A 15,834-nucleotide genomic window follows, 5' to 3' on the forward strand; every position below is an offset into this window, starting at 1 on the left:
ATCCTATCCTACTGTAATTTAGATCCCTACTAACAGGGGTGATGGTGAGTAATAACTAATAGTAACTGAACCCATGAGGAATTGTCACAGGTGGCATGATGCAGCTGCTTCTGCTCCATCGGTTTCAAAATAATATATATAAACTTTGGACTGTCTTGTATTTGACTTTCTACTAATATAGCTTAGTAGTAATTGATTGATGTTGCCTGCAGCAAAACATAGCCACCTTAGTTAAGCAGAACTACTAACTAACTAACTAACTTTTTAAAGGTCCGTGTCCGTTCGTCTAGACAGTAGTAGTTGCAGTCCAGTAATGTGGGTATTTATATATCCCGATGCAAGTCCCGAACCGACAGTTACCTTACTATTGACTACTTACGTATTATTTAGTCGCTTGATGTAACTGGTTAGTGATATCTTCGGACGGAAGTATATTGTAGTAAAGTAAGTTAGTAATTAGTTGGATACTAGGTACTGCCGTGTTGATATTGGTTAGTAAAGGTAACTAAGTGGTAACTGTTCAGTTGTGGTCAAATTTTTTCCATAGTGACACATTATCATGTGAAAGTACCTCCCAGCTGTACCAAACCCCAACTACCTACTAGTACTTACTACTTACTATCCTATACCGGTAAACAGCAAATAACAAACAAGAAGCAACCCTCGGGTCAGTTCGGCGATAATAACTAGGAAATCAAGTAGTGTGGCATAGGTGTTCACATGTTTGCTTGTTTGTGATTGACTTGGGCTGGTCATCCTTGGTTATAGCAGGGGTATATATAGATAGTAGGCCGGGTTAGTTAGATGTGATAATTGACCAAATATGGGGATTTGAGTGATTGACAGGTGTATTTCTGGGTACTGTATAGGAGATTATGCACTGCTGATTGTTTGCTGGGTCATACTCTGTAGTGCAGGATGACTGGGTTGATGGTACAGATTGGGTGGTGCATCAAAATCAATGCTATTATTTTTCTTCTGTTGACGTAGGCATTTAAGTGTATGGATAGGGGTTGGAAGTACAAGAGATACCGAGCATATCAATGGAGTCGGTTCGTTGATCTCAGAAACCATGTCAGGTAGAAAAGCACTACGAGAGATGTCTATGGAAAGCTACTGTGAAGCTACTGAAAAGCTACTTCATAAAAACTACTAATTCATTATGGGTATTGCGAACCTGTTCATTGGTGCTACCTTTTAAACCGAAAACAATCTCATATCATACCTTCCCAGCGTGAAACCCCGGACCTCTAACTTACGCCTCGTAGAGGGTGTTGAGGAAGTCCTTGGAAGCGCGCTCGGGCTTGGCAGACTCAACGGTCTGCTGGCCGAGCTTCTCCTTGGAGAAAGCAGCAGCGTAAGGGTTGAGACGGAGCATGACCTGCTTGTTGCGGAGAGGGTTCTTCTTCTGGATGTTGGTGCGCTTGGTGCGAGCCTCACCCTTGGGGGCACGGAGGACGGACTGGATCTCAGAAGAGTTGATGAGACGGGCCAGGTCGGCGTTGGCAACAACGTTCTGGGGGAGGAGGTAGTCCTTCTTGAGGGCGGAGGCGGTGGTGGTGGTGCCGTAGACCTTGTCGAGGGCCTCGAAAGCAGCGGAGGACCAGACGATGAAGCGACCGAGGTGACCACCGGGGGCGAGCTGGAGGAGGTTGAGGGAGAAGACGGAGGAGGTCTCAACACCGGGGATGTTGCGGAAGGCACGGACAAGGTCCTTGCCATCAACCTCGGGGTTGTAGACAACCAGAGGACCGCGGCGCTGGCGGAAGCGGCGGTTCCTCAGCTTACCCTTACCGGCACGCATCTTGCGGGACTTCTGGACCTTGACGAGGTCGGCACCGGCACCGACAGCCTGGAGGAGGGCAACGGCGGCCTTGGTCTTGGTAACAGCGGAGTTCTCGAAGGTCTTGGAGTCAACGACCAGAGGGACCTCAGGAACGTTGGCAACGCGGTGACCGCGAGCGAACAGAAGAGAAGGAACGGAAGAAGCAGCGAGGGCAGAGGCAGTAGCGAAACGTCTAAGAAAAAGCTATTAGTTCCTCTCCTTCTGCCTCATCGGTCGGATTCTCATCATACCTCTGGCCAACGTTGACCTTCTGGTGCCACTTGCGCCAGACCTTGGTAGGGGCGAACATACGACCGGAACGGCACTGGTTACCGAAAGCGGCCTGACCGGCACGGTGAGTACCACCACCGGAGACACGGGGGATACGAGCGACAGCGCGACCTGAAGTTATTCACATCCATCAGTCATCCCAAATTCCCTGCAAATTCTTGGCATTTTCTTCAGATTTGTGCACATACCGGTACCCCAGGACTCAGCAGAGGTCTGTTCACCAGCCTTCTCGCTCACAGCGTAGGGCTGTCTCTTGTTCTTGGCCATACCGGTGTGCACCTGCCTGTAAATCGAAATCCGTCAGCCATCGAATTTCCTCCGCTTTCTCATTCTTTCTCCCAGCGAGTCGATTTTTCGTCGTAAAAGGCTGAAACATACTGGACAACATCAAGACGGATGGGGGAGGCGAAAACAGCCGGGAGGGGGTAGGTAGCCCCCGTGGGCTTGCCATCAGCGCCGGCGATGGTGACGGTAGGACGAGACGCCATTTTTGTCGACGGTAGGGTGGTCGTTGTCGTCGTTCGAGGTTGGAGATCGAGCATCTCAAGATGAGCGCGCAAATTTTCGCTTAGTCTCACCCGCCCGTCGTGGGTGCGGCAAAGCCCTAGCCCTGTTGCCGTTTTGGGTGGGTGTGGATGCCTGAGGCGGAATGATCTTATCGATATGGGGAACCGCGGTTATACCTTATGTGCTTGGATCTACCCTTTATACATGCGGTTTCTCTTAGTCTCTTCTGTGGTCTATGTAGTGTAGTCTCGCGGAAAATGTTGAGAACGATATTAAAACACTACCAAGTACATCATATAACATTATCTAATGTGATTAAGTTGAGAATTTTTTTTTTTTTTTTTTTTTTTTCGTTTTAATGTCAAGTCCGGCCATCTAAAATCTTGTCTGTCAAGTTATCGCCACAAGAGATCAGCCGACGCCCAGAGCACCATCTGAGTCGTTACTACGGCATGCAGTCACACTCTCTATGTTTACAATCATGATTAATGAGGGAAAAAAAAAAGATTATTACTGTTTATAACGGTAAATATCGTTGGCCAACGTTAATTTCATTTAGGATCCTCTCTACTGCAAAAGGTACACAAGAAGGTAAACAGGAAATCTCAAAAGGGTCCGAGCACTACGCCTTGTGCAAGGAAACGAATGTAAGTCTCGATCGGTATGGGCTAGCCACCCGGATCACATTTTTCAATCACTCCACTTTTAAGCGTGCACATGTCCACCGTGAGCATGGCGTCTGGCGCGGCCCTCCCTAACGGTACGGGGCTTCAACTTGATGGCGGAAATGGCCAAGTTGGAGCTCTGTCCAGCAGTGCACTGGGTACCGGCAGCCACATTCTGAACAGCAGACCACTGGCCGTTGGCGCAGCGCTGGAAAGAGGAGCCATTGATGCAGTTCCACTCGCCCTCCACGCTGCAAGATCCAAAGAGCGCACCAGAGCTGGAGCTGGAGCTTGCACTGGAGCTAGAGCTGGGTTGAGGGCTGGAGACAGAGTTGGAGCCAGAACCAGAGCCAGAACCAGAGCCAGAACCAGAGCCAGAACCAGAGCCAGAACCAGAGCCAGAACCAGAGCCAGAACCCGAACCAGAGCTGGAGCCGCTGCTGCCAGAGCTGGGTGCAGGAGTGTTCGCAACCGCAGGAGCAGTGTAGGTGGCAGCCGGGGCAGAAGTAACAACAGCAGCGGCCGAAGAACTGGCGGAGCCAGAGCCGGAACCAGAGCTGGAGCCAGATCCAGAGTAGGAGCCAGTGCTGCTGTCACCAGCGGCAGCGAAAGTGGGAGTACCGGTACAGGCGGCGGCGCCAGCGGAAGCCAGGTTGCTAGGCTCGCCGTTGTATTGGATGTCGTCACCGGGCTGCGGGAATCGGATGTCGACACCTTCGGAGGTGGTGCAGCCGTTGACGTTGGCGACAAACATGGGAGGGAAGGTGGAAGAGCGCTTCTCGACATCGCGCTTTTCCTCAACATCGGACCGCTTAGAAGAAGAAGCGCTCTGGACCTCGAGGGGTGCACAGTTCATGTACATCTCACGGTTTCCAATGCGGTTGAACCAAGTCCAGGCGAGCGTGTACTTGCCCGGGCTAATGCCGTCCGGAATGGTGTAGTTGAACTTGGTAGGATCGGCCATGGAAGCACCACCGGAAAGGTTTCCGTCCACGTTGGCGGGGCAGCCACCCTCGATAGACTTGATGACCATCCATTCAGAGTCCTTGGTAGGCTGCAGATCGGTGGTCAGACTGACTTGGCAGGAGCCACCACCATGGGTGGCGGAACCCTCAAAGGTCAAAGGCATGCTCTCCCCGATCTGGGCGGTATTCCACTCGCTGACCTCGTAGGTGTTGGAGCGCAGCTTGCAAGGAAAGTCGCTGCCATCGGCTGCCAGAGGCGAGTTGTTGAGGGTATCCTTTCCATAGGGAATGGGCTCAGTCATGATCATGTGTGCTTCGACGGCCGAGATGCCCAAAAGAGCAGCTGCCGTAAGGATCGACTTGGAAAACATGGTGAAGGAGCGTCGTTTTTGTTTTGCACTATTCGACAGCTAAAGGAGTGTTTGAAGTTCTGACCGTACCAGACGAGACAGAACAGATGGTTGCGTTGAGCAAAAGTCTAGTGCAGATGGATTAGCTATGGAGAGAAATGAAGGAAAGGATGAAGTTCTGGGTTTATATTGAAATAATGCATGATTTGTTGGTAAGAGGCATAGGAGCAACAGACGGTGATACCCGTATAGTTGAAGCAGTATATGGCCAAGGATGTGTAGAGGGGCACAAGGTTACGGTAGACAATGAAAATGTACCCGGGGAAGTAGCAGGATAAGGCGAGATGACAATACCTTTGTAGAACCGAATGGAATGTGAGCTTGTCCCAATGTTGACTTTGTCTAGTCAAAACAGGCCTTTGTCACAAAAGTGTGATACCACTGGACAAGGATAGCTTCAGCTCTTAGGAAGAAGAAGGGAAGGTCGGAGTCTGCCGCAGGCACACAACGAAGATTTTAATGAAATCAAAAGGAGTGTCGAAAGAAAGCAGGACTAGCCTGGTGATAGTAGGACTGTCGAACAGTGTAGAACGAAGAAAGGACTGAACGCTCCAGCGTGGTTGAAGAAGAGAAAGAAGAAAAGGGATCAACACTGGCATCCCCGGGGGGGTGTTATATACTTAAGATTTGGACTGTTTGAAAACGCCATGACGGTGAATCAGGGTACCCAGGAGACTGGACGGAATGAGACTGGCTGTTAGTAGGCGCGCACCGAAAGTCAAGATGCGTGTGAGTGGGGAGGGGGGAGGAGATTGACAGACAGACAGTGAATTGGGTTTGGTTGCATGTCGAGTCGTGGGACACATAGTTTTGGGAGTGCAGATGGACCCTGAGTGGTCCCTGGCGAAAGGGACTCCATAGTCCAGAAGATGAAACAAACCCGCAGCGGAACCTGGGACTTCGGCTAGCGACGCATTACTGTGTTTACTGAGTAGATACAAGAGACTTGTAAGGTATTACCCCTGCCAGCCCATCCGTCGCACCATCAGCCCGGCCCGTCGCTTCATTGGCTGGGCCCAAGGCGGTTGGCGCCGGCATTTGCCAATCAACGCCTGCAGGTCGCGGATTTGCTCTGATTGATCGGCTTGCAACTAAAAGTAAAAAGTATCATCCGCCAGCCTACTAGTTAGACAACGTTGTCCGACCGGTCATCTTGCCCTTTCCACATCTTCCGATCATTCTTTCTGCTCGGCGAATGAGCCTTCAAAGTTCGCCATTCGGCTTGGTCAACTGTGACCCGCTCACTGACCGAAGCTCCCCCTGCCCTTACATTGCAGCCTTTGCGGAAGATGAAGCCGACGTGGGGCGATGGACACAGCCTCGCAGCCACTGAGCAAAGATGTGCATTTCTATGACTCTTTCCAAAAGGCAGCAGCAAATTGTGAGTCCAGGCGAAACAAATTTTCCTTTTTTTCGCCTCTACCAAGATCCCAACATTCCATACGTACGAAGGACACTGAAGAAGTTCGTTCTCCTGTCATCATTCTAGTCCCCATCAACCGGAGGCTGTCATTATCAGGCTCAACGAAACCCCATTGTAAGAGATGGCGTGGGCGAGACCATTCCTGGGACACCTCATTCGACCACAGAAAAACTCAACTAAGCATACATCTCCATCTCCAAGATGATCCTTCAGCCCAATCCCAAGCTCCCCAGGCAATTCCTTTCACCCAGCCATGACCGCGTGTGCCGACTTGGCGCTTCGGTGGCGAACCAAATGCCCGTCCATGTCTTACCGGTGAAAATCTTATTGCATCCCGCTGCCCCGTATAGAGCAAAGCATACTACACTACACCAACTCACGCCCTTTTTTTTTTCCGGTCCAGAAAAAGAAAACAAAATACTCCGTATGCAAGTGGTAGGGAATGTTGGCAATCCTCAGCCGCCGACTTTCGACCCAACCAAGATACAAGTAAACATCCAACCTCCTGCACCATGGTTCAGATCATGATCCCCGCATGGACGGACCCTGTCGGCGCAAAAGTTTGGTCGGATCGGTGGGGTTCTTTTACCCTTCCACCGTTTCTTTCTTTCACCAAGTCGGAGGGCGGCTGGCTCCGTGATTTAATTGCTACACGTCGAAACCGATTACTGGATTCTTCGTTGCTGGGATCATGGATCAAAGGAGCGCGTAAACGCGCTGCGAGTCAACAATTTCTTTGTGCGATAGCCGCCCACTGTGTGCGCCATGTGGATTCGATGCATCATTGGTTACACATGACTACTAATAGTAGCAGATAGTATGCGCGATATATTTAGGTAAGAGTTGGTCCTAAGAAACCTGCATAGATCAGGTCAGGCACGCCAATCCATAAACCAATAAAAGGGATGGATTAGTAGGTGCTGTCCTATGACGTCGTATATCGCCTTCAGTACTTTTCTTCCCAATTTACTCAGCATCTATACCACCTCAAAAGAGACCTATCTACTCAACACACAAACCCAGCTACACTCATCTACACAAACACAAAAATCACCAAGCATGTGATTCCAATACTTACTACTAATCACCTTCCAAACCCAGCATTAGTCAACCCCACACAAACCAAAATCACATCACCAAAAACTTGGCAAATTAAACCCATCATCCCATCATCATCAAAACACGAACTGGACCCATCGAAAAGTAAAAAAATTCTACTACTATTCTTTACAGACCCTAGAAAGTAAGAGTACAAAGTACTACTACTAGCTCCGGAAGCCCCGAAACGATTTCGGTAGTTTCGAGAATCATCGAGATTGAAATTGCGGGGGGTGGGTGTAGTAGGTCAGAGAAATCAATCTGAAACAGAGGAGGCGGCGGGAGATCGCGACTGTCAGCTAAGCGAAGGGGTTGATGATACTACCCCGTAGGTATAACCAATATATGACGATGAGAAAATTATTATGCGATGGTCTGAAAATTGAGTCAGGATAAATTATCAATTGATAAATGCGATAATATTGTTGCCTACCTAGTTGATAAATATTTGTTTTGTTGGCGATGATATTAAGATTGCAGTGGATATGATATGGGTTGATAAAATTATTTATGATGATAATGAATACTACTCTACTATATTTGACTTTTGGGATGGGTGGGACAGTCTGTGTGTAACTAAGATCGCAGTAATTTAACGTGCAGTAAAATCTGTTTAGTATTGTCTGACTACCTATTATGTGATATAATAATAATATAGAAGAATGTTGGTGATTACTATACGTATAATCCTAAGCCTTCAGTTGCAAAACGTTGTTGTTGACTGGGGCCGGGCTGGTTCGGGCCACAACCATCTGACGGTGGATACACAAGGGGATCATCATCGGTAATGAAGGGTGGATCGAACTCCTGGCTTAGTCTTTGGAACATTGTCTAGACCCTTCTTCTTATTCTTCTTCTTCTGCCTTGTGCAGAGTTGTGTTGGGGATGCTGGATAATGATTGATTGCCTTGGATCCTCAATTAAGCAGGTCCGTTGCCACTTTACAGGGCGGGGAATATTATTGAGGGAATTATTTGCCGCATATTGATGTGTAGGCATATTCTTTGGTAATATATATCTTGTTAATCAAGGGAATACTCACAGGTTGGTAGTTGAAGGAGGAAAAAATTAGGAATGCCAAGCTGTGAGTGTCTAGAGATATGGCATGAGTTTTCCGAGATAAGTCCGTAGACAGGTTCAAATTCCGTTCACTCTATATAATGAGTCTGTCTCTATTCAATCTATGGGAAATATACTAATAACGTATATACAACCTCACTTGATATCTTGGATCATGCTAGTTACCTCCACCGGTTGGGATAGGGGGATCTAGGATACGCGTTTAGCCAACACGATCTCACTCAATGCGCAGAAAAGACCATGACTTACTCGGATCTTCGGTGGTTCCATTATGAATTGCGGTCGTATCAACACCCTGCAGATTATTAACAACATTCTGGTATGAATAAATGAATGATTCTCCACTTACCAAGGTAATATACCCAAGGACTCCATTCCTATAATCCTGACCATCTAGCGGCTCCGTATCCATGATAGCCATGGCCCCCGCTGTTAATCAGACCACAGCATCAGCATCTCAACAGGAAATTAAAGTGAGACCCAGATTGCATATATGCTTACTCAACGATTCCTCATAATAAACCCCGTCCTCTGACACTGGTTTCCGCTGGATCTGAGTGTGATGGGAATACGGAGGTACTGCCATGATCTCTGTAGCCACATCTTCGTTGACAAACAACTGGGCCGTATTGACTGTTCTGCCTGCACCTATGGTGCCATTACTGGTTATACTCCAGTTTGTGTGCACTTGCACGTGAATGTGGATGGCACGGTTGGTCTGGGGATTAAATAGTCAGTCTGCTTGGGGTTGACTTTGTCATAGCTGAACCATAAGTGTGTGTGTGTGTGTGTGTGCATGCTCACATAAAACCCAGGGAATATCGAGGTGAAGCTGGTCACGCCATTCTCATCGGTGGGCCACATGCCCCGAAGCCAGGTTGTATCGTCCGTTGCTAGAAACTTTTGTTGCCCTTTATGTCAGATATTTTCTGTGCCTGAGCCAGATTGACGGACTGAAAGGTGGGGAGGGATAGTATTACCGAGACATCACTCATGCCGCTATCCGCGTCAATTTGCGTACCAGTGCTTTCAAAGTACTGCTCAGGAAATGAGATATCTGGATTCAGACCAGTGAAGGAACTATACGATCCAGTGGCATTGCAGTGCTATACCGGGGTCAGAAGAATTTCATCTAGATACTCTTTCCGTTTCTTCTTTGCGAAAAATGGTGTGGAAGAGAATAATCAAGAAAGATGTGGTGTGGGGATGAACGCACCCAAACATCCACTAATGCATCCGTCAAGGGCTCGCAGGTATGGATATCCATGAGGCCAATGTCCATGACGAAGGGTACCCCAATTTGATCCTCGACAATATCCTGGCGCAGAGTCTGACTCCGCGGATAAATATAGGGCCCCGGGCTAGTTTCCGGCGTGAGAATGCAGGTGTCATTCTTCAAGAAGTCGTATTTGGGAGCCTCAGCTGTGATGGTGTAGGTGGTGGTACCATCATCATCGTCGGATAGCGAAAGTGCCCGTCGGCGCATTGCATGCCGGTTCCTCTTCATGAGGCCGACCGTGTCGGAACACCTTTTTGCCACGGCTCCGCGCCGGGCCAACTGTACGGCATCGGGTTGGGAATGTGGTCCCGGATGTGCTGTTGCACAAAGCATGTTACTAGATTGCTTATTAATGTTGTAATTTGGGGAGGCCACTGACCCTGCACAACGGTTGATAGTAAGAGGGTCGAGCCCAACAACAAGAATTTCATAATGGTGACAATGTCGCGCGTTGAGATGGTACAGAAAATAGCCCTTGAGACTTTCCTACAGGGTTTTTAGTATCTTGCCTGCCGTGTGCTTACCCTACGGGGGTGTTCGATCTTGTTAAAAGTAGTTATATATCCAGTTGCACTTTGGTCCTAATTTTGAAGCTGGACGATCATTATCCCCATTGCGCAGAGGCAAGCATCAAAAAGAATGAGGATCCATGGAAGTTGGCATTCTGGAAGACTAGATCTGCAAGGATCTCATGGGAAACTAAACCCATGATCATGCCGATCATGCTACACTGCTCAACATTGTGACACTCATGTCATATTCGTTTGCTTTCCTGTTTCTTATCGCCCGCGTAGTGGCGCCTTGCATTCTCAAATGTAGAAGGTGGGCTCTATTTGAACCTTGGTGTTGGGAATCACTGCTCTCAATCGTCTCTTGTCACATTTGGTGCATGCATCGAGATCCTCCTGGGGAGGACCTAGGGCACCATTGGCCAGGCCATGTCTCTTCCTCAAAGTTAATAGTTCCATTTGCGTAGGATTGCCGCGTGTATAGCACATGAACGTATCCCGTCTTATCCCGTCTCTGTAATCGTTGCTGGCCCCATGCATACCGTTTGTGACTGGCTTCGTGTTCAACCATCGGTGACTCTGATCCAACCCTCGCACATGCCCTATGGCTCGTCTTTGAGCTAGAAAGGTACGACGAGTGACCTGTTCTTCCAAATGCTCACTGTCGGGCTTGTATCATTTGGATCTTCTGGCAACAGCTTCGGGCTCGTAAGTTCCCTGAAAGTGCGCGGTCACAAAGGTTCCAGGTACTGATATTAAGTTTGATGCCGTCGTTATCTAAGGATGTGAGATGTCTTATCCCTACACCAGGGCCATGTGATCTTTGAGCATCATAACCAAAGGCCTTGGATGCAGAGATCGGAAACATAGGAAGTTCCACAAGGACCGTGGGGGGAAAGAAGTATATGCAGAAGGCACCAACTAGAACTACGGGGCGATTCGATTAGTCAGGAAGCAACACACAACCACACCACCCAACCAACCCATCCTTCTTCATCACCCCTTCATTCCTTGATCATTCTTTACTACGACCCCTTGCTTCGATATGCGCCGTCCACTTCACGCAGGCCTGCTGTGCTGTGCCTATAGCACAGCGTGTCCGATCGCATGAATTGTATATGGTTGATGCCATGATGAGAGCAGTCGTCAACCCTGGTACAACTTCGACGAATTTTAATGATAATCCAGAGCAGATAAGCAACCCAAAAAAGGGATCGCCGCATTCGGTAGTATGTGGATGCATTCTGATCTGTGGGTCTTTGGTTTTAGACCCAGCTACCGTCCCTTCGTTGCCACAAGGCTGATAAGAGAACAATGACTGAGGAATTGTACTCCGACCGCAATATCTGAGCCTATATATTTCCATTTTTCCCTACAAGGAGTATTGTAATCAATATGGAGCAGCTCCAGATCTCTCTTGCCGGCACTCATGCACTGCAACTGGCTGAAACTGGTGTATCTGCTTTACTGGCCATCGGCTTGGGCTCTTTACAACCAGTCGACTGGTTTCCCCGAACAGGATATCGACAATGGTGTTGCATTGCAGCAGATTGCCAATGATACCCTGGGGAACATGAAGCTTGAGTCTCTGGCAACCAATGGCTGCCGCTTTGAGGACGCCCGAATCCGCAAAGAATGGTAGGTTTATCCTGCGCAAGCCGCATCTGACCCTTGCTATCGGTTAAGGCCACCATCTCACGCCCAGGGTAGGCGCAGCTTGTCTCTAGCTGCAAGGAAAGAATTCACCGATGCTATCGTCTGCTTGCAGAGTCTTCCTGCAAATATTTCGGCAGAAGAAAAGGAGACCTTTCAGGGAGTACAGACTCGGTATGATGAGTTCGTAGCTACCCATATAAATCTGACGGAACACATCCATGTGACGGTTGGTAAAAGTTCGTTGAAAAATTAAAAGTCGAAGTCATCGCTGAAACGTTATCTTGTAGGCTGATTTTCTCGCCTGGCATCGGTTCTTTCTTTATGCATTTGAAAATGCGCTACGATTTGAGTGCAACTATACAGGCACTCTTCCCTACTGGGAATGGGGACTTGATGCGGAAAACCCCCAGGGCTCTGTCCTCTTTAATGGCGACCCATACAGTATGGGGACTAATGGGGTAGATTTGAACCGAACAAGCATCTACTGGGAATCTAAAAACATGAGCATCCCCGCCGGGACTGGGGGTGGGTGCGTATATGGGGGCCCTTTCTCCAATTACACAGTGCACATGGGCCCTATTGATGCTCCGGGAGAGCAGCCAGTCCAATACAAACTGGAGTATAATCCACGCTGCTTATCGCGAGATGTGAACCCCACCATCTCACAAATGTCAATCTCCTTCCGCAACACTACGAAATTGATTCTCTCGTACGATACGATTGATTGGTTCCAAGGCGTCATGCAAGCAGACCAGCGATTCACCGATCCCACTGCTCCTTTCACTTACGGGGTTCATGGTGGAGGACATCTCACTGTTGGAAGCGTCTTGGCAGACATTGATACCAGCCCGGCCGAGCCGATGTTCTGGCTTCACCATGCACAGATCGACCGTGTCTGGACAATCTGGCAAGGACTAGATCCGGCGAAGAGACGAAACGCAATCTGGGGCACTTCAACCCGAGGCGATAGCCCGCCTTCTGCAAACATGACGTTAGACGATGTGCTTGATTTTGGGTTTATTTCTCAACCGCTGAAGTTTGCCGATCTGATGAACCCTCTGTCTGGACCGTTCTGCTACTACTACGCATAACCGATAAAGTTTAAATGTTTGGATCTTGGAAATCTTGGTTCCTCAACAGTTTCGCCTATCCGAGAAGATTAAGTACAATAATGTAAATGGTTACTAAGTGACATGTAACGCCGACAGAAGTTTATTCTGTCAATTGGCTGACAAGATCGCTTGAAGAAACCGGGATAAGTCATTGATGAATTAAGCCGATCGGCCTAAAGTCAACTCAACCGGCCGCGTTGCCGCCAACTTTAAGCAGACACCCATCGTTTCCGGCAGTTGCGGGGAGGCAAAGTGGATCATCAGATCCCAATTCCCCAAAACATCACGGCAAGAAAATTAGATTGAATTGAGGTTACATCGACTGACGGCGCTTCCGATCCAACCCCTCTCTACTGGAAAAAATTTCCTTGGCGAAACAAACCAATTTGTTGTTACTCTACCCCGGGATTGTCAGATCCGGACGCATTGAGTCTATTCTTAGCGGCTACAACATACAACATAAGTATGAGTGTAACTCTACAACTACAACCCCAGTCTGTCGCTTAATACAACCAGAGAGAAGAGAGGGAAAAAAATAATTAACCAAAAAGAAAAAGAAAAAGAGAAAGAAATAGAAAAGATCCATCAGCTCAACGAGAAGTCACAAAGATAGCATCCCGCATAGTGTTAGTACATTCCGCGGAGAATGACAGATTCCACATTGAGACAGTTACCTTTAGGCCCTAGGGGATTGCTATGCTATACCCTCCGTTGCTACTGTCTCAATCCTTCCTCCATTCTTGGCTCTTCAGTAGAAATCTTAGTCTTCACTACTACGGTCTGGAATTAATGGCGGTCTGAATCAATAGCTCCCTCAGCACAGTTACCGTACATTGTCCCGCGGGGGAGGGTCCATTGTCTGTTTTCAGTTTCACCGATATGAACTATCATAATCCGTAATCCCAACGAGGATGTCGGAAACAGTATGTACAATGCTACATACTGTTACTGTATGGCCTGGCAAATCGAATCGGTTTAAAGATCTTAGCTCCTCTAGATGGTCCAACCTCATCCCCCCCTGGATTTTTGACATAAGGTAGCCAGTCAGTCCGTCGATATGGCTTCCTCTGTCTTCTTGCCGCTAATTGCGGCCACCGCATTACTGCCCACGCTCGGTTCTACACAAGATGCCGCCAACACACCGACATCCGCTCCTACCGTGCAAGTCCGCAATGGCACGTACGAGGGTGTCTACAATCCCACGTACGATCAGGACTTGTTCCTCGGCATACCATATGCGCAGCCTCCGGTCGGTGAGCTTCGCTTTCGTCCACCACAACCGCTTAACACCAGCTGGTCCGGTACTCGAAACGCAACAGAATACTACAATGAATGTATTGGTTACGGCAGTGATGACTGGGGCTGGACGGACGTGGTGTCGGAAGACTGTCTCGCTCTCAGTGTGATCCGACCTCACGGAATCGACTCGAGCGCGAATCTGCCCGTCGTCTTCTGGATGCACGGTGGAGAGTTTGCGGAGGGAGGCACTCGCGACTCTCGTTATAACCTCTCTTACATTGTTCAACAGTCTCAAGAGATGCAAGCTCCAATCATTGGCGTGACTGTCAACTATCGCCTTTCGGCATGGGGCTTCCTCTACAGCCAGGAAGTCGCTGATGAAGGCTCCGCCAACTTAGGACTCCGCGACCAACGGCACGCATTGTACTGGCTTCAGGAGAATATCGCTTCCTTTGGCGGAGATCCGTCGCGGCTCACTATCTGGGGCCAAAGTGCTGGTGCCAATAGCGTTGGTCTTCATTTAGTGGCATACGACGGCCAGAATGATGGCATCTTCCGTGCTGGAATTGCTGAGAGCGGCTCCGTGCCTTCCCTCGCAGCATACATGAATGCCTCGGAGGCACAACCCTACTACGATGCCGTCGTCAACGCAACCAACTGCACCGGCGCTTTAAACACACTTACCTGTCTCCGTGAAGTTCCCACCGACGTCCTGAGCTCCATTTTCAACAGCTCTCTCGTCGCTGGCGCAGGATATCACCCCGTCATTGACGGCGATTTCCTTAGAGCCTCTGGAATCGTTAATCTCCAGACTGGCCAATTCGCCAAAACCCCGCTTCTTATCGGCACCAACTTCGACGAAGGGACCAAGTACGCCCCTCACGGATACAACACCACCGACCAATTCGTCTCCCTCGTCCAAGCCAACGGAACCAACTATACCAGCGCTCTCAAGATTGCATCCTTGTACCCAGATGACCCAGCCGTTGGTATTCCGGGGACCCTTCATGGCCGTCCCCCACCGTCATACGGTTACCAGTGGAAGCGTGTAGCTGCTTTCCTCGGGGACCTTCTCATGCACGCACCTCGCCGTGTGACAACCCAGTCGCTGGCACGCTGGAATGTACCTACCTACGTGTATCACTGGAACGTGATGACATTAGGGCCATTAGATGGTGCAGCGCATGGCTATGAAATCCCGTTCACTTTCCATAACATTGACAGTCTGGGTGATGAACGGGGAAATGACAGCGTGATCTGGCCGCAGATATCGACTATGATGTCACGGATGTGGGTGAGCTTTATTAATCATTTGGATCCAAATCATAGTAATAGTGAGTGATGCCCCACCTACATCTAGACACTACTTTGAGACGTTGAGAGTAAAAAGAGATGCTGACATGCTGCTATGGTAGTGACGAATATCCATTGGCCTGTCTACACGGCAGAGAACCCGCATAATATGGTCTTTGATGCCAATGTAACTGGGCTGGCTTATGTTGAACCGGATACTTATAGGGCGGAGGGGATTGCGTATATCACAAGCATTCTGCAGAGTGCCTTCAATCGTTAGGATAGACTAGTACCGTCAATATTAAGAGAAATCACACATACGGAGAAATCCCATGTTTTCCCTAAGAGCCAGAGCTGTTCAATCAGACGGCAATGCATCCTCACACCGGGGGAGGGCCGGGGAGGTCTCAACTCTCTGTGGAACTAGAATTCCAGCAACGATAGATCCCGGAAGGCCAGATCTGTTGACTCATTGTTTGTTA

At 48.9% G+C, this 15,834-nt stretch overlaps 5 protein-coding genes across 5 annotated transcripts; 2 read left to right on the forward strand and 3 right to left on the reverse strand.

The window, feature by feature from the left end:
* Window positions 1-1,255: 1,255 nt before the first annotated feature.
* AtWU_10995 (60S ribosomal protein uL4) lies at window positions 1,256-2,604 on the reverse strand (the record flags this gene model as incomplete). Its single annotated transcript, XM_035506097.1, has 4 exons — window positions 1,256-2,018; window positions 2,077-2,227; window positions 2,305-2,399; window positions 2,495-2,604. 4 exons carry the CDS (start codon window positions 2,602-2,604, stop codon window positions 1,256-1,258), a joined length of 1,119 nt encoding a protein of 372 aa, XP_035361990.1.
* A 724-nt stretch (window positions 2,605-3,328) lies between these two features.
* Window positions 3,329-4,624, reverse strand: AtWU_10996 (lytic polysaccharide monooxygenase AA11 family protein; the record flags this gene model as incomplete). Its single annotated transcript, XM_035506098.1, has 1 exon — window positions 3,329-4,624. The coding sequence occupies one exon, from the start codon at window positions 4,622-4,624 to the stop codon at window positions 3,329-3,331; it is 1,296 nt and encodes a 431-aa protein (XP_035361991.1).
* Window positions 4,625-8,421: 3,797 nt separating this feature from the next.
* On the reverse strand, window positions 8,422-9,974 carry AtWU_10997 (aromatic compound dioxygenase; the record flags this gene model as incomplete). Its single annotated transcript, XM_035506099.1, has 8 exons — window positions 8,422-8,453; window positions 8,514-8,559; window positions 8,614-8,693; window positions 8,766-8,982; window positions 9,069-9,164; window positions 9,245-9,370; window positions 9,481-9,860; window positions 9,923-9,974. 8 exons carry the CDS (start codon window positions 9,972-9,974, stop codon window positions 8,422-8,424), a joined length of 1,029 nt encoding a protein of 342 aa, XP_035361992.1.
* Window positions 9,975-11,481: 1,507 nt separating this feature from the next.
* Window positions 11,482-12,799, forward strand: AtWU_10998 (tyrosinase family protein; the record flags this gene model as incomplete). The annotated part of the gene is made up of 3 exons (XM_035506100.1): window positions 11,482-11,690; window positions 11,739-11,934; window positions 11,996-12,799. The coding sequence occupies 3 exons, from the start codon at window positions 11,482-11,484 to the stop codon at window positions 12,797-12,799; spliced, it is 1,209 nt and encodes a 402-aa protein (XP_035361993.1).
* A 1,078-nt stretch (window positions 12,800-13,877) lies between these two features.
* Window positions 13,878-15,632, forward strand: AtWU_10999 (cholinesterase; the record flags this gene model as incomplete). Its single annotated transcript, XM_035506101.1, has 2 exons — window positions 13,878-15,393; window positions 15,475-15,632. 2 exons carry the CDS (start codon window positions 13,878-13,880, stop codon window positions 15,630-15,632), a joined length of 1,674 nt encoding a protein of 557 aa, XP_035361994.1.
* Between the last annotated feature and the right edge of the window lie 202 nt (window positions 15,633-15,834).

Source organism: Aspergillus tubingensis (genome assembly GCF_013340325.1).
Source record: "Aspergillus tubingensis WU-2223L DNA, scaffold_15, whole genome shotgun sequence".
Lineage (NCBI taxonomy): Eukaryota > Fungi > Ascomycota > Eurotiomycetes > Eurotiales > Aspergillaceae > Aspergillus > Aspergillus tubingensis.